This window comes from Alexandromys fortis, unplaced genomic scaffold, assembly GCF_014885135.2.
Source record: "Alexandromys fortis isolate MF-2015 unplaced genomic scaffold, M_Fortis_MF-2015_v1.1 scaffold_177, whole genome shotgun sequence".
Classification (NCBI taxonomy): Eukaryota; Metazoa; Chordata; class Mammalia; order Rodentia; family Cricetidae; genus Alexandromys; species Alexandromys fortis.
In genome coordinates this window covers 652,648-671,304 of record NW_026068056.1, presented here as the reverse complement: position 1 = coordinate 671,304, position 18,657 = coordinate 652,648, and the positions used below count along the sequence as shown (strand labels likewise).

Here is an 18,657-nt window from a genome sequence, read left to right as displayed (position 1 = left end):
GACCGAGGTTCCTGGGTCCTGGGTTCGGGCAGCAAAGCGGTCAGTGGCTATGGAGAGCTGTGCAGGTACAAGGAGAGTTTCAGATTTCCTGTTCTTTCTGATTTTAGAGTCTCTGCATGTTCCATTGTTTATCTGGGCACAAGACTCAAGTCTGAACACTAGATTTGTTTCTGTGTCATGGACACGGTAATCCCTCGACCTGAAGGCAATTTCGGATGATATTACCATTGTGTCTGTACTGTGACTGCGGCCTATCATGTGTCAACATGCTCATACTCAAGAAGTTCCAGGTTTTGGAGCATTTGGATTTTAGATTTTTGGGTTTGGGTTGGGCTGAGTATCACTCAGCCTGTAAAAGAAAAAGCGCTCTGAGGAGTCACCTTTTTTTTTGACTGCAAAAGCAGCCCAACACTTGGGCCCTTGGGCAATTCATCCAAGGTCCATGCCTCTATTCTCTGAACCTGTGCAGAGAAGTCCACAAATGCATATAGTATTCCAGATGGTCCTGGCCCTACATGGTTCGTAACACATGCTGGAAAGCTGCTGGCTTCAAGGACCCTGGCTGGAAGACACCCGTCTGGATAGGCAAGAGGATAAATGCTCACATAGCATCTGGTTGCTAGGTGATGCTCTGTGGGCTTCTGCAGGCTGGTGAGGTCATCATATGCGGGTTAGGCCACTTCACTGTGTCTTTACCCTGCTCCTGGAACTTTCTCAGGGCCTTATTATTATCTTTACACCTCTCTCTTTCTCACTCTGTATGTTCATCTGTAAGTATGGGCATGTGTATAACATGGTGCGTGTGTGGAGGTGAGAAGACGTTCTTTGGTATGATCCTCACCTACTTTGAGACAGGGTTTCTTGTTCTCTCTCCAGGATTTTGGGGGGTGGGTGGGCGGTTTCGAGACAAGGTTTCTCTGTGTATATCCATGGCTGTCTTGGAACACACTCTGTAGACCAGACTGGCCTCAAACTCACAGAGATCCACCTGCCACTGCTTCATGAGAGCTGGGATTAAAGGTGTGTGCTGCCACCACCTGGAGCTTCAGGGATCTTTTTAATCATGGAAGGAAGTGACTGACCTGAGTCCTAGGGCTGGTCCATGATGCATCCGCTTTGCTGCCTGCCTGAGGCATACATCCATGATGTGCTGCAATCATGCACCTGGCACAGAGACTGCCAAGAGGCTGTGACCATGACATGGACAAGATCCTATCACCTAGACCAGGGGCCTAGGGGTGGAAGGGATGTGTGGCCTCACCCAGAAGTCACTAATTTGACAGACAAGGGATAAGCCCCAAGCCTTACATTCAAGGCTGCCAATTGAGGGGGTGTTATGCTGGGCTGTGGTGTGTTGTAGTGGGCTAGCAATCCCATTACAAGTTGCGCACACTAGGAGAGAGTCATGCACTCCCACAGAACTCTGGAGGCTGGACGCACCGCTGGCTCTGACATTTGACCAGGACTTTCCCTTCCAGGTGGACCTGGCCAACTCCTGTCAGGGTGGTTGCTCCCAGGAGCTGCAGAAGGCAGCAGACTCGCACTGGGGGGCCAGGGCTTTGGGCTCCTGCTCAGACAATCCTTTGTAAGTCATTTGTGTTTTGTGTGCCTGAGACAGACACACCCCACAGACTCAAGTCAGACGAGTAAACGTTTCGTCGCTGAGCCATGGGTGCTCACTAGAACATTGCTGTGGCTGGCATGCTACCACCTCTCCCTCTCCCTTACTGTTGCTCTCTCTTTAAACATGTCTTTCTCTTTTTCTCCCATTGAAGCTATTTGCTCCTGAACAGTTGGATTCTAGGGGGAAAGATGTCATAGTTGGCAGGACTCTTTGCGAACTAGGCCTCGATCCTCTCCTCAGTGACATGGAGCAGACCCTACCAGAGGGAGGGAGAAGGAAACCGTGATGAATGCTGTGAGGGGCTTGTAGTCCACTATTTTGAATTTTAATCTTTTGGCTGGGTCTTGTACTATAGCTCAGGTTGGTTTAAACTCTTTCTTAAAAGCAAGATTTATTTATTTTTATTTTCTGTGTATGTGTTTTGCCTGCATGTGTGTGTGTGCACTACATGTGTGCAGTGCCCATGAAGGCCAGAAGAGGAAGTTAAATCCCCTGAAAATGGAGTTACAGATGGTTGTGAGCTACTGTGTGCCAGGAGCACCGACTGACAGGGAGTCGGATAATGTAACCGACATAGGTGGGCTCTGGGCTTCCACACAGGGACACCCACATGCTCTGTCCATATTCTTTCCTGCCTGGAGTCCTGGAGGGTGAAGATTATGGGGTTTCATATCCAGGAACATCCAAGAATGTGGGAACTGGGTCTCATAGAGAAGCCCTGTGTTACCATGTGTGGGCTGAACTACATACAACCTCGTGTTCCCACCAGATGCTGAAGCCATAACTCTTGTTACCTGCGAAGGTGACTTTAATTGCAAAGAGGATCAGTGTTTCAGTGACGTCACTAGGGTGGGCTCCAATCCAATCCAACCGTGTCCTCACAATAAGGGGAAATGGATGCCAAGGATGCCACATGTAGTAGAAGTGGGCACCATGGGGTACCTAGTGTGACCATTCAGCCAGGCAGCAGGTATGCAGGCAGGATGTTAAACCACACCACTCATTTCCCTCAGTCCTCAGCAGAACACCAGGTTGCAAGAAGGGAGAACGGCTCGTGGAGTATCAGGGTTATCCATGAGCCCATAGCATATCAGGGTTATCCATGAGCCCATAGAGTATCAGGGTTATCCATGAGCTCATAGAGTATCAGGATTATCCATGAGCTCATAGAATATCAGGGGTTATCCATGAGCCCATAGAGTATCAGGGGTTATCCATGAGCCCATAGAGTATCAGGGGTTATCCATGAGCTCATAGAGTATCAGGGGTTATCATCTATGAGCTCTTACATGTCAACAAATACAAACAGCACACACTGCCTTCCTCCTTCTCCTCTTCTTCATTTTTCAAGACAGGGCTTCTCTATGTATCCTTGTCTGTTCTGAAACTTGCTCTGTAGACCAGGCTGGCCTTGAACTTAGAGATTTGCCTGCCTCTGCCTCTCAAGTGCTGGGATTAAAGATGTGCAATACCATATTTGGCTACATTTTTTTTTGAGACAAGGTCTCTTTATCAGGTAGCTCTGGTTGTTCTGGAACTCAGTATATAGACCAGGCTGGCCTTGAACTCACTGAGTTCCACTTGTCTCTGCCTGTGTTGAGATTAAAGGTGTGCACCACCCATGCCCAGCTCCAGCACATGCTTTCTTAAGAAAGGCGATGCTGGGACTCTGGAGCAGCCTAACGGTGAAGTGAAGGTACCAGGCAGGGCTTAAGCAGGAGCGATTTCTTACAGAGGAATTAATTGTCAAGCTGCTGAAGACCACAGAGGCCACTTGGGTGGGAAGCTGTAGGCAATCCTATAGCCAGGTTTCTTCTCTGCTATGTGTCCACTGGAGTGTGCAGATTCTTGGCGAGTGGTGATGCCCAAGGAGCTGTACCAGAATCTTTCAGGGGACACAGACGGAAACCCAAGAGCTTCAAATCTCCCAGGCTCTTGGAAAAGTTCCCAAGTGAGGCTAGAGATGAGGCTTGGGAGTGGGCCTGGTCACTCTAAAAACCCACTTTTCCCAGCGGCCCTAGCGGAAAGATGGTTTGGGTGCCAAATACCTTCTCGGCATTTGTTCCCATTTACTCTGATGGCCACCCTTGACCTCCCTTCCTCCCATCCTCCCACCTTTCTTCCTGTAGTTCCTTCATGTCATGGCCATGACCATCTGACCTGCAGGCAGATACACCTCTGAGTACCCATGGAGCCTCAGCAGAGGCAAGAGCGAAGCCCCTACTGACTGCTGTTCAAATCCGGCCTGTCCTGGCTACATCCAGAAGATTTCAACCATGACCTGAGTTGTCTGGGGGAATGGCCACCCAACCTCAGTGCTCACAGGCTGTTGTGGATTCTAGGCATTTTCAGGGATACCTCAGCTGGGTCACACGTCTGATAGAGCATTGGACCTATAGAGCCTTATGCATCTTCAGGCCCTGAAGTTGGGGTGGGGTGGGGCTGGATTGTCTCGTGAACCTTGACTCCTACTCTTCCAAGTCTCAGAAAGATTTTGAAGGAACAGCACTTACTTCTCTTATCCGTGGTGTTATGTACAGTCACAGTGGGTACACCAGGGCCTGGGTTCAGAGAGCAGAGAGGAAAAAGAGAAAGAAAAAACAAGGTCATTAGTTTAGAAGAAAATAAAAAAAATAAGCTTTCCTTATGCCATGTAGACTGTGTGGCTCCAGAGGATAATGCAGCCAGAAGAGGCATGGCTCTCTAACACCACAGTCAGGTTCGTTACCAGGATTCCTGGTCATGGTACAGATCACGGCTAATTTGACAGGTGTGGGAGAGGACCTGAGTAGGATCCCTACAGCCCACATGAAGGGCCAGCCCACACGGCTTGGCATCCCGCCTGCCGATTCCAGCCTCCGCAAGCAGATCCAGAGGACCCCAGAACAGGCTGGCTAGCGAGATGAGCAATACTGGCGTGCTCTGGGTTTGATTGAGAATGTCTGCTTCAGTGAATTCAGAGGAGAAGCAATGGATGATTCCTGACATCAACATCAGGCCCCTCCATGCAGGTGCACACACAAATGCGTGTGCAGCCACACTCATATGCAAACATACATATGCTAGTATGCAAACACACAACATGGAAAATGAAAAGCACTGATCTTATGATGGTGTCCTCTGGAAGGGTATCTAGTCTGGACTTTGCTTATTAGCTTCTGAAGGAAGCCCTTGGCTACTTCGCTTTTTCTGTGTAGTTCTTCAGTTCTTTGAACAAGGCAGACAGGTGTCTGATTCTGACAGACACCACCGGTCACTCCTGTACAGCTTTCCAGATCGCCGCATGGCGTGAATATTGTATTTGGATTAAAGCACCATAACTTCATTTTCACTATTGAGCCAATTCCATGATGCTTTCCTGGACTTAGTCTACATTACTCAAGCCTCAAGCTTGAAAAACAAAAGACAAAAAACAATCACCAGAATCCTGGAAAGAAGGCACCATAGTTTCTAGTCTCTGACCTCCTGTGATCTTTTGCAAACATGCGTGGAATGGATTGTGAATGTGTGACTCTGTTCAGTGAGCCCCTTCAATGGATAGCTTCCCAGCTTTAGGTTGTTCCGGCCTTGGGAGTTAGGAGGATGCTCTCAAGACAACAGCACCCTGCTTGGCCGTCCACGGGTTCATGGCTGCTATCATCAATAGCAGGGCCAGGAAGAAGGCCTTCTGAATTACTTTTGTTTGGTGATTTAGCTGCTAGGCTGGGGTCCTTTCCCAACATCCTCTTGCCTCTTTTGCTCTTTGCACGCTTGGGTCTGCCAGCTGTGCCAGCTGTAGGGTCTGAGGGAGGCTGAGCTGCCCTCAGGGGGTCATTGTTCTTCCTGGCCCCTGATATCAGCATGACTGGTCTCTTCTTTCTCTGTTGGAAAGCCTTTCACTACCTAGTCTGAAAGAGTACCCACCCATGACCACAGGGCTGGTCACCCACTCGCCTTCTCTCACAGGGTACCATGGCACAGACTGTGATGTCAGGCCTTGGACATTATGGCTGTGCTGGCTCTTGTCCCTTATCTTCAGCGTTAGGACATAGCTCCATGAAGGGCAAGTGTTTGTTACCAGCATTGAGACACATCCTCAGAGTGATGCAGAAATAGCGAGATGGATCGTAAAGGAGATGCCGCTTTTCGGGCTGGGGTAGGCACTGAGTAGTGACAAAAGGAGAAAGAGCAAGCTTGAGGCGTCTGCCTGCACTTGGCTGGGGACGTGTGTGTGTGTGTGTGTGTGTGTGTGTGTGTGTGCGCGCGTGCGTGTATGTATGTGACATCAATATTACAGAATGCATATTTAGGAAGAGCACTGTGGACTTTGCATCCACATGGTCACTGTCAGAACTTCCTGTATATTCAGGGTTCATGTAAAGCTGAGGGCCAGAGATCCGCCATGGGTCCCAGCATGGCTTATAAACCTCATGCAACATCTGGAGAATGGACTGCCCAGTTCAGGCCTGAGAATGGTGCTCTATGTTGATAGGCAGAGAGAGGAAGGCTCAGGCCTGAGAAGGATGCTCTGTGTTGATAGGCAGAGAGAGGAAGGCTCAGTCAGAGTGTGCTGGAGGGTGCCGCTGGGCTGGGGTCACAGACTGAGGTCACGGTAGAGCAGAGACGGACTGCCCTGGAGCTGACCCGGACACCACTCAGTGCACACAGTGACGACCCAGAAGCACATATTCATTATGCAAACTAGTGGCTTTCTCTGGAACACCCTACACTTGCATATATCACCATATGTTCCTCAGTGGTCCTTTCTTACTGTTTTCTTCTCAGGCTCCCTTTCTCTTCCATTATAGTCTTCTTTCTACTTTCTTGTCTTAAAAAAATCTAGAATGGGGCTGGAGAGATGGCTCAGTAGTAAAAGTGTATACTGCTCCTGCCAAGGGCCTGAGTTTGGTTCCTAGTACCCATGATGGGCAGCTCACAATGGTTGGCCACTCTAGCTCCAAGGGTTTCTGATGCCTCTGGGCTCTGAGGAACCTGTACCCACGTGCGCATACCCCCCCATGCACATAATTAGATTAAAACAATGCAGGAGGTGGGGGGGTGTTAGGGGACATCTTTGAGAAGTAGGAGGGGGAGCTGGGGATGGGATGGATATTGATAGAAGACATGTTGGATACAAATTTAAAATTGTTGAAGAATAAGTAAAAAAGAAATAAAACCTAGATTTTTGCATCTGAGAGAAAATGTACATTATTTGTCTTTCTGATCCCGGCTTATAGCACTTAACATAATGATCTCAGGTCCACCTATTTTTGTACGAACGATGGATTCCCATTCTTCTTCATGGCTGAATAATACTTCACTCCATGTAAATGTTACACTCTCCTCAACCATCACCAGTGAGTGGGCACCTTGGCTGAGGCCCTGACTCGGCCACTGTGAACAGAGCCGCTACAAATACAAGAAGTGTTGGAATATTCCGACTTAAGATTCCTTTGTCTCGGAGTGGCACAGCCAATCATTGAGCCCTGGAGCCTCCACACTGGCCTCTACAGTGAATGCTTTACAGTTCTAGGCCCCTCCCCCATGCTATGCCCCTTGCTTATCCATCCAGCCACAGACTGGTCAGGGAAAAAAAATTGCAGGCTGCTTGGTTACCTGTGAATTTCTGAGAAGCACTGACAATCTTTTCACTATAAATAGATCCCTGTGGTACTTAGGGTATACTGACAAAAACTAATAGTTGTTTGTCTAAAACTCACACGTGGCTAGGCAGCCAGTACTTCTTATTCACTGACGCCGGCACTTCCTTCCTAGAGGGGAGAAGCCATGCAACATCTGTCTGTGCACGCCAACGGGCAGGTAAGCACTGACTGTGGGGGTAAAATATGGAGGCACACTAAGTACCCCGTTCTGCCATCCCTTCCCCTGAGAGCCTGTGCAGCAAGCAAAGTGGCCATTGAGAGATAACGAGCCTACAGCTGTTTGCCGCGCACAAACCGAAAAGAGAAAATTTGCAAACAGTCTATACCCCACGCTCTTATTAATAATGTAAACAATGATTACTTATTCAGTGCCTACTATGTAAAAGGCATCCTGGTAACTCTCCTATGAATAATTTCAAGTCCAATCTTCAGAGCCCTGCCGCAAAGACACTTCAAACAGCTTAGAGACAGGAACACAGCGGCAGAGCAAGCTTCCCGTCTTTTGTCGCAGTTGTGCAGTGAGAAAGTCGCAGCTTGGAGGAGGTGTCATTTGCTAATACAGCAACTTAATACATGTCTTGAAACAAAAATTCAAATGGTAAAGAAAGGGACTAAGTGACAGTAAAGGATCCACTTTTCCCTTTCTCCAAAAAGGAGCCCAAACCCTTCTAGAATATCCTAGTGTGCACCTGTAGCCATGTACTCACATTTACATATAAGTGTTTTTGAAAATAAAAAAATAATCACATGCAAAATTAACCAGATCCAAAGTCTGCACAGCTCAATGAACTTCTATACCATTAGCGCAGCCATTTGATGCGGAGCAGTGAAATCTCACATTGGATTTTACACTTTCACTATTGAATGAATATTTTATGTAATTATCCACCACCAAACACGAAACTCCATGACAGAGCTAGAACTAGAAAAGCTGTATATCTTCTTTGCTAACTATGTTATGAAATACTAAAATATTTTAAAAGTTTTATTATTTTATATTTTTTTTGGGGGGGGCTAGGTATCACTATCTTTTTTTTTTTTTCCTCAATAGGTCTTTATTAAGACTAATCCATCTACAGAGAAAAGCGAAGGCAACAAAACTCTTCAAAACCTGTCATCTTCAGGTTAAGTTTGGGTTTCCATGTTCCCAGCACCAGTGACCAAGCCTTCTTTCTGTTACTGCAGGTGTCACGGCTACCTAAGCTTACTCCCCGGAACAACGGAGCTGTAGACCAGTGCCCGCCGCCTAGGTATCACTATCTTATCTTGGATGTCCAAGAACTAATTTTGTAGACCAGGCTGGTCTTGAAATGACAAAGGTCCTCCTGCTTCTGACTCCTTCGTCCTGGGATTAACGGTGTGCACCACCACACTTGTCTGATTTTTTTTTTCAATGACAAAGCATAAAAACCACTTGTTTTTACTGTTTAAAATAAACAGTAAAACATAAGCTTTATACACTGTGGAGCCAGAATGACCGTCACAGAGTGTGGATGATAGTCCGGCTTCGAAGTTGCTGAATATACTCTTTGGCATGGTCAACTGCTGTCTTGGGTGCTTTGGGTAGGGGTGGGGGTCCTTCCACCAGCTTCACAAAATAGTGGCAATAGACCTTCTCCATGATACCAAAGCGACCTCGGCCATGGTAACGGAGGCGCTTCAGGCATTGGCCTCTTCCTGAGGTAGACTCAGCTATATATAAGTTGGATCTGAATTCCACATTATGGTCTCTCACTGCCATGTCTTGTGCTTCTAAGAGTACCTCTTTTATTATTTGAGCCCCCTTTTTGTCATTGAACTCCAACTGAGCCAAAGCCTGATCGATGGACATGCCTCGTATCAGTTTTGCCAGATACCACATCTTGTCCTTGCTGTATCTTATTTGTCTCCTACAATGGTAAATTTCTGCTGGTCTCCGAGGTTCACCAGGCAGTTGTGGCGGGTAAACAATATTATTCTTCTTCTCCCATCTTCGAGAAATGTCAAGAGAAGCACTTGTGTGGATACACGATTGGGGTAAAACTCGCAGCGTCTGCGTTGCCCAGATCCTCAGGTTAGGTATCCACAGTGCACCCAATTCTCGCAGCACAGTTGCCGCCATGCTGGCCCTCCACACTTGTCTGATTTTATGTGCATTTTTAAGTTAATTTTTTTCTGTGTATGTATGGGTGTTTTGCTTGCATGTAATACCTTTGCACCAAGTGCCTACAATGCCTGCAGGGGCCAGAAGAGGATGTTGAGCCCTCTTGAACTGGACTTACAGATAATTGTGAGCCTTCAAGTGGGTGCTGGAAATCAAACCTGTATCCTCTGGAAGAGCAGCAAATGCTCTTAACTATGGACCCATCTCTTTGGCCATCATCATCATCATCATTATTATTATTATTATTATTATTATTATTATTATTATTGATACAGGATTTCTCTAGGTAGTCCTGGCTACTTTGGAACTTACTATGTAGATAAGAGGGCCTCAAATTCACCGAGTTCCTCTTGTTTTTGTCTTCTAAGTGCTGGTATTAAAGGCATGTGTCACCAAGCCCAGCTTTATTTTTATTATTTTTACTTATGAGTAGATATGTGTCTGTATGTTGTTATGCATACATGAACACAAGCTGTATGTTGTTATGTGCACATGAATACAAGTGCCTGGAAAGCCAGAGGCATCAGAGTTACATTGCCTGGTGTGGGTTCTGGCAACCAAACTCAGGTCCTCTGGAAGAGCAGCCAGTGCTCTTAACCACTGAGCCTCTCTGAAGCCCCAATATTTTAAATGCACAGAAAAAAATAACACAAAAATACTTGTATGTATGCCTATAGACATCACCAAATCTTAGTAGAACATCAGACTTGTCCTCCTCTTTTACTCTCTCTTGCCCTCTCTTCCCCTCCCTCCCGTTCTCTTATCTACCAGAAGGTGAGCCAATCTGGTCCACCACACACGCCCCACTGAGGCCAGAGCATGGCCCAGAAACAATGAAACCAAGGAACCATGAGCTGAAACCACAGCCCACAAGGAGCCCTTCCTCTCCAGAGTTGTTCCCTCCAGTTTCATGACAGCAATAGAAAGTGATGGACAAGGGTCAGGACTCTGCAGGGGCTGGGGACAGAAGGGTCCTTTGGGTGGCCTTCACACTTGACCAGTGTCTTCTTTGGTACAGTTTGACGAGCAGTCCACTTGACTAAGACGTTTGCGATGTTAAAGTCATGCTGACAATGGCCCCACTGTAACATGGCTCTCAGTTGAAGACAGTGACTGGTGGCAGCTATTGCGAATCAGAGGTACAGAGCCACGGTAACCTAAATTACCAAAATCAGGGCACAGAGACTGCTCTCAAGAGACCTTTAATCGGCCTAATTTAAAGTTTCCACCTTGCTATGTCATGGCCAGGATAGCACTTAGCGGGCCATTCGTTAGCCGTGCATCTGTATAGCAGGCATTGCATATGCACTGCCCACTGCCCTTCCGGGGTAAAGAGTGGGAGGGGCATAGAACTGTGCCCGGTGGGGGCGCGCTGTATGCATCTTTCTGTCTGGGTGGGGTCAAAAGAGCTTCCCTTCTGAAAGTTGCAGCTCAGCCAGCATATTTGCTACCTACCCCCCCCCCCCCCCCCCCCCCCCCCCCCCCCCCCCCCCCCCCCTCCCCCCCCCCCCCCCCCCCCCCCCCCCGTGCTGGCAGCGTGCTGGCACAAGAGAAATGCCTACAGCCATGAGACAAGGCGCTAACTTTCAAGGTGGTCTTAAATTAGCAACTGGGCAATTAAAATGGGACCCAGAGCACACAGAAGACTGTACAAGGCACATGCTCTTGAGGTGTGCTAAGTAAAGATACAGAAGGCACATTTTTCCTCTTGGTTTTCAGAGGTGTCATGGTGGAATGGCAGGCCGCTTAAGTTTATATCTCTGGTCTGTCTAGGGGAAATTTTGTATCCTTTGATAAGCACTTCCTGCCTCCCTCCCAAAGCTCCGGGTCACCAACATTCTCCTCCCTCCTACGCATCTCAGGAAGTGTGCGCATCTTTCTGTCTTTGGCTCATTTTCCTGAACAGAATGTCCCCCTGGTGTGTCCATACCATCACAAATGGCAGGAGTTTTGGAGGTTTATCTGGCCGAACATTAACAGTTCATGGTTTCTGGAATATAAACAATGGGGAAACATGACCGGAGCAGAGAAGTGGGCTCGGCGTCTACAGGGGGACATGGCTCAGTAGCTGAAGCACTCCCTGTCATCAATGTCGATGCCAGGGCAGCAGTGGTAGCCCACCTGTAGGCCCAGCGCTCAGCAGGCTGAGACAGGAGATCCCTGGAGTAAGCTGGCTGTCTAAATGAGTTGAATTAGCAGTCTCTGGTTCAAGTGAGAGAACTTGCCTTAATATATACGGTGAATGGAGGAGGATATTTGATGTCAAAAGTGGGCCTCTATACATATTACACGTAGTGCAGGTACACTAACACACACACATACATACATACATACACACCATTCATACACACACACTCCATTCACACCTCCACACATACATACATACATATACATCATTCACACTCCACCACACACACACACACACACACACACACACACACACCATTCACACATACATACACACACAAAAGTAGAGAATGAAAAGGAGGCTCAATTCTCTGCTGAAGGTTCCATCTTCTCAATGGAAGATGGAAGCAGGTGGGGGAAGAGGGGCTGCACTCTGCTCTTCCTTAGCTCATCCTTCTGCTGCCATATACATACATACATACATACATACATACATACATACATATATATAATGTATAACTATTATGTATGCATATATTCTCATCCAGTCTGAGGATGTGTGAAAACATACAACTGTATTTCATTACAAGTTCCTCTGCCAACAAGCATAGTGCGCAGGAATGAGCATGTGTCTACGATTCTTTCAGCTCCAACACTTCTGAAGTCTTCAATAACAGCCTGCCTTATGGCCAGTGCTCCTTGGAGCAATACACGGTGGGGCAGGAGAGATGGTTAAGAGCACTGGCTGCTCTTCCAGAGGACCCTGGTTCAATTACTAGCACCCACAGGGTGGCTTACAGCTATCTATAACTCCAGTTTCAGGGGTTCTGACTCCCTCTTCTGGCCTCTGAGGGCACTGTATGCACACCCACATTCAGGGCAGAACATGTAAAACAAAATAAATTTTTATTTACACACATAAAATAAAAATAAAGCTATAAAAGTAAGGAACATAAATGCTCAAACAAACACAAGTACTGTTTGCCACCAATGTCAGGAGATGAATTGTATTTGCTAAGCATTGTTTATGAAGAGAAGAATATAAAAAAATGACCTTTCAAAATCTTAAGTGAGTGACAGGACTTATTTTAGCAAAAGCTAAATGTATGTCTGACTTCCAAGTTGGTATTGCTTCTGGGAGGGGAAAATATGCAAATGGATGTATGACCACCACACGATGGTAGTCATAGTATGTAGATGGATGTGTGACCACCACACTATGGTAGATCATAGTGTACAGATGGATGTATGCTACCACACGATGGTAGATCATAGTGTACAGATGGATGCATGACCACCACACGATGGTAGATCATAGGAGCTGGTGGACAGATGGTCACATATTTGGATTCCATTTAAAGTAAAATTCAGAGTTATATGACTGCCTTCCAGTCCCATTTGGTCTAGAGTGTGAGTCTGCATCTGTCTGGCAGGATGGAGAGGTGACAACCAGACATGAAAACTGAAGGGACTGAGAAGGACACAGTGTAGGGGAAAGCCATCAGATTAAATACACTCATAGAGACAGTATTCATCCTCCTCACCCACTCTCGCCTGCACCCTGGGAAGACGCTCTGACACATAACTCCCACCGCTGCCAGCCTCCGAGGATGTAAACAATAGAGACTCTCCCATCCCAGGCGACCCCATGCGTGCTGCCTGTGCTGATGAATGCTTTCAAAGATCAGCTGCACGCAGGCAAGGGAGGCAGGTTCTGGCCGGTGGAGATAATTGGCAAGGGCCCTGCTGCGCCCAGACTCCAGATCTCTTTATTTACCAGCTCATGAATCATGTATGGCTGGAGCAGAAAGTGTATACACCCAGGTGATATGATCATCCTAACAAACGGGGAGTGAGCAGGCTACCCGAACGACAGCAGATAATTAAAATATTTGTTCCTAAGTCAGGATTTCCCAGTCAACACTACAGAAGGGTTTTGTTGCTGTCTGATTTTGAAGCCTTGTTATCGGTGACATCAAACCTGGGATTTAGTCCCACCCCACCCCCTACCCAGTCCCTTCTGCCTGTGCCCCACGGCGTTTAGTCTTGCTTCCATCCAATTTTCTGTTCAGGGAACTTGAAAGTGATTCTGTTTTGCAGGCAGAGTCTGAACGGCACTGTTCAGCGAGGGCTGCGGCAGTGGGTAGGCTGTTTTTACACACTCATGAATGACGGAGAGGCTACACCGAGCTGACCGTTCTCATCACATGTGGCTACTGGCAGCAGAAATTATGTGTGAGTCTAGGGCACATGACAGGCATTGGAAGAAGAGAAAGCTTCCCAATGGTTGAAACAATAATAATAATTTTTTAAAAAGGGAGGGGCCCTGGCAGATGCCTGGGATCGCAACCCTTTCCTCCAGGCATCTGGTCTACATCTGGGATCTTCCAGACCCATGGGTCACCTTCCTCTAAACCACGGCTTTATCACATCACCCCAGGGTACATTTTACACTTACATTTAATTCATTGTTACTGAGAAAGGGTCTTACATAGCCCAGGCTGTCCTTGAACTCACTATGAGCTGAGGATGACTTTGGACTATTGATCTTTCTGCCTCCAACTCCGATGTGCTGGGATTTCAGGTGTGCACCATCTGCCCCCTTCCCCCTGTGACATATTTAGGGGTTATACAGAATTCTGAGTGTGATGGCAGGAACTTAGTTTTTAGTTTTGTAAAATGAGGCAAACCTACAAGATCAGTGGTTCAGTGCACACACACTGTCTCATTTGTCCTCTCACATGCCAGGGCTGGAATCTGGACCAGAGCCTCTAGCCCCTTCAACAAGCTCGTCCTGACTCACTCTCAAAGGTCCTGGGATCAACCTGACTGTTGAACAATCATAGCTTGTATCAGGCCTGTCGCATTCTGGTTCTAGTTCACTGGTGATTTTCAAGCTAAACAATTTCATTTTAATTGGATTCCAAATGATATATTTATGTCTTATGTCATCAGCCATTATGGGAACTTAGCAACCTAGTACATTATCATAATTGTCATCATCATCATCATTATCATCATCATTATCCTGAAGATGGGGTCTTCCTGCAGCCCAGACTGTTCTTAAATTTACAACCTCCCAAGTAATGGGATTAAAGGTGTGTGCCCACAAATCCTGCTTCAATTTATAAACATTGTACTTCCCATGAAAGAATGTGCAGGAACTCCACAGTACATCACCCATCGATGGTGTCTGGTTAAATGAAGGAGCAGCTGATGCACTGGTATTCTCTAGGTGTGTATTCTCTAGGAAATGATGCTCATGGCCGAGTCACTTTAGTGACCATGGTGAGGCTCTTCACTAGCCTCACAACTTCCTGTCACATGCCCAGATGCCATGCAAGATCCTGTCTGTCTTTGGTAACGACAGGGTTGTGGCAGGATGCACAGATAACCCTGTCAATCATCAAGCATGCTCAAGGGGAAAGGGCTGTGCATTCCTCCTGAGCCTGGGGCAGGGTGATGGGCTTAGCGGACTTTGAAAACCTTCCCTCCTTGTGGGAATGTGAGCTCAGTTTCCTGAGAGGACAGTGCTCATTTGGATGAACCACTTATGACAGGCGAGATGCTCAGGCTGCACATCCAGTATAGGTGACCGGTGAGTCTTTACGCTTAGATCTACTTAATCCTTAACTCGGGACAGGTGGCTTCAGAAAGTGGGAGAAGGCAAGCCCACAGAAGCTGGTCAAGTCCTATGCCTCAGTCTCAGGGACCTTCCTGGACATCATTTCTGAAGTTTCTGCCCATCTTCCTCCTCATGTTCATTGTGCTTTTCTGATGGATAAATTTAGGTTCTCACTGTTATCTGCTGGCCTGGTCTGTCACCTGTGTACACTGTCCCTTTAAGAGACAATCCCCGCCCTCTCCCAACCCCTCCTCTTCCACCAAGGGAAGCTAAAATTCTGCCTCCCCCAGCCTGTGCTCTCCTTCTTTCTGTCTCTCTCCTGAAGAGGTAACTTCTGCTCGCTCTCTCTCTCTCTCTCTCTCTCTCTCTCTCTCTCTCTCTCTCTCTCCCTTTCCCCCCTCTTCCCCTCTTCTCTCTCCCTCCTCTCTGTCCCTCTTTTCGGCAGAGGTGGCTGCTGCCTCTCCCCTCCCCCTCTCCCCGTCTCACTTTCTCTCCCCTTTCCCCTAACCTTCCATAACCCACTAAATAAACTATATCCACTTTCTCCGCAAGGTCTCTTACCCGCTGTCTCCTACCCGCCTGGGACCCACAGAGGCCTCGGGTGGTGGGACCAGCTGCCCCTCGCTACCTGTGGTGGTCTTCTACCGCCGCTGCCCTAAACCATCGGCAGTGGCCCATTGTGTGCTGTGGCTGTGGACCTGCCACCCCTCGGGGAACTGTGCCATTTTATCCAAAACATTACACTCACCTCTAGTGTGTCACTGGGACCCTGTATGGGCTACCTGGTAAGTGTCCCAATGGAAGTAGCAAGGGACACATTTGGTTGCAGGGAAGGTGGAAGCCTTGGTCTCCAGAATCCCTTGCACTGGCAGAAATGACTTCAGATCCTTAATCCTGTGCTTTTTCTTTGAGCCTCAAAGGGAATAGATTAAGCAAATCATTGGACTGGGGGTGTATCTGGCAGAGTGCGTTCCCAGCGCACATGGGTTTTGCTCCTAGCACCATGTAAACAGAACATGGTGGTAGAAGGCTGTAATCTTCACACTCCGGAGATGGAGTCGGGACTTCAAGGTCCTCCCTAAGGCCAGCCACAGATGCACAAGATGCAGTCTCTGAAAAACTAAACCCCACACTCAAGAGCAAGTCACATCACCTAGGTATGTCCCTTCTGACATGACATTGACAGCTACAAAGTCCCCATTCACAAACCACACGAAGTTACAATTTGAAAAAGAAGTCCCTAGTGTTTTGAGTTTCTGATGCTGTGTGGAGCCACACCCACACTTTCCCTTGGTTGCATGCAGCCCACACTGCAGGTGGAGCATGCTTGAACAAAGGCAGCTGACACTCACTCTCTTTCTCCCACATGCTGGTTTCCGTACATCTTCTCTCTTTTACCTGCTAAAAGTCTCCCGTTTCCATGGTCACATCCTCTCACCTGTTGTCTTTCTCATGGAATTGCAACTTGGCCCACTACTGATTAGGGTCTGGTTGTCTCCATAGCTCACAGATAGTATCTGCATCTAAGTGTGAGACAGGAGACATTCCCAGCCCTAATCTGGGGCCACATGGCTCTCTCTCCCAGTCAGGGTTGTGTGCTTCACATCTTTGCACCTTCATTTCCTACCCAGAATTCCCTTCCCGCTTCTCATCTTGTGGACCCTCCACAGTGTCCTCAATATTTTCTTCAAACTCCTCTGTAAGATTCTGACTATGCCTCCTTTTCCTGTGGTCACAGAAACAGTAATAATAATGTCACGTACTGACCCTGTTACGCCATGTACTCTTGTGTGTCCTGTGTGCCGCTCCCTATTCTGATCTTTTGCATGTAGCAGCTCACTTATTCCTTAAAGGGATCCCACAAAGTGGGAATTACATGTACTTCCTACTCATAGTCTGTGAATAAACGGAGGTGCAGAATTGTAGGGGCCACGGTGGCGTTTGTATCCAAGCAGCTCAGATACTGCTTCTGCCAGCAGAGCTCCTTGACTCTGTACTTCATTATAGATTAAAGAAGACCTCAGGATTCCCCCCAGCTGCACTTCCTAGCTCAGTGAGCTTACATACATGCAAACATCCGTACACACATGCAAACCCCACGTGCCCATGTGCCCATGAAACCAACAAACCAAGGAAATGGAAGCCTCACCAAGACTGGGGAGAAAAGAGGAAGAAATGAGCATTGCTGTTTTTATGAACGCAGAGCAAGGATATGCACGTGTCTGAGTGTGTAGGTTTGCACTTGTGTGTCTGTGTGTCGCTGCACGTGTGTGTATGTTCTACACTGATGCTGGCCTAGGCCTTGTTCCTTAAATTTATCCTTCCTTTTTTTTTAAAATCTACAATTAAAATCCCCGCTTCCCAATTTCCTCCCCATTTTGATCGCCTCAGTGAGAGCTTAGGCATGACTTAAAGAAAAGTCACAGTGTGTAACGCCGCCGATGAAGTATTTACAGCAACACGCGAGCGCTCCACAGAGAGGAAGCAGCCGAGTGGTCCGAACACACAGTGACAACTGTAATTAATTGCCTTGTTGCTAAAGTGTGACAGAACAGATGTTCTCTTGGAAACACCAGCTTCTCCACAGCACACTACAGTTGTCTGGTGGTTCAGCTCCCCATGCCGGCTGAGGGTGGGTGTATCAGGAGTCAGCCACAGGCTGCCTCGCTCCCACCAGGGGCTCCTCTAGGCAAGGGGAACCAAAGGCGAGGCTCCAGGCCAGAGGTGGTTCTGGGAGCGGCACCGAGAAATTGGGTACAGTAGGCTTTGTGGGTCAGAATAGAGCTAAAGGGTCAGGAGAAGCCTTCTAGAAGGTCACTGTGTGCCTCATGTTATCATGACGCTGCCCTCTGCTGGAAAGTCAACACCCTTACAAGTTATGGAAATTGTGCCCACCTCCAGCTGCACTGACAGGCACATGGGGTGACCAGTACAAAGGCATTTCCAGCTGTAAGATGGGTCACTAATTCTTAGAGAGATTGTAAGAGCCGTTCTCGTATCAGAATTGTTAGAACGGAACAGCCAGCCTATGAGCAAGGCCACAGTTACATCTCCTTGCAGCACTCAACTTGCAGAGACAGGTGAGGCAGGGAGGGTGGGCACTGAGGCCCGGTGACACGCTTCAGGGAAAGCCTCTTCAGCAGAGCCAGGGAGGTGTTTCTAGAGCGGTGGCTGCCTTACCACAAGTTCCTTTCAGCAGGCCTCAAGTCAGAGTGGCGTTTCAGATGTCTGGGAAGGGCCTGGAGGGGTGTGCCCACAGTCTGCAGGCCAAGGTCACAGCATCTGCAGGACTGTACCCCTGGTGGCCCGTGGGAATCCTTCTGGTGGGGGCCAGCATTCCCTGTCTTGCATAACCTCCCTCCCAACCCTTTGTTGTCACAGGGCACCTCTGCTTGTGGCACGGCATGTCTGAGGGTGGGCAGGCAAGGGTTTGCCCGGCCAGGCTAGTGTTTCCCTGTCTCTTTATTTCCTGTGTTTTGAACCATTGTTGGTGATC

At 47.9% G+C, this 18,657-nt stretch overlaps 2 protein-coding genes across 2 annotated transcripts in view; both read right to left on the bottom strand.

Moving 5' to 3' along the window:
- Dpp6 (dipeptidyl peptidase like 6) overlaps nt 1-18,657 on the bottom strand; it is a 434,651-nt gene that overhangs the window by 26,822 nt on the left and 389,172 nt on the right. Inside the window, exon 18 of the mRNA XM_050119955.1 lies at nt 4,138-4,185. Coding sequence (XP_049975912.1) covers nt 4,138-4,185 — 48 coding nt within the window. The remainder of the gene's footprint in view (nt 1-4,137; nt 4,186-18,657) is intronic.
- On the bottom strand, nt 8,715-9,373 carry LOC126487224 (39S ribosomal protein L22, mitochondrial). Its single transcript, XM_050119939.1, has one exon. The coding sequence runs from the start codon at nt 9,365-9,367 to the stop codon at nt 8,747-8,749; it is 621 nt and encodes a 206-aa protein (XP_049975896.1). The 5' UTR covers nt 9,368-9,373; the 3' UTR covers nt 8,715-8,746.

What these genes read in the sequence shown, in the direction of transcription:
- LOC126487224 (XM_050119939.1), bottom strand. Translation starts at nt 9,367, where the DNA reads ATGGCGGCAACTGTGCTGCGAGAATTGGGTGCACTGTGGATACCTAAC.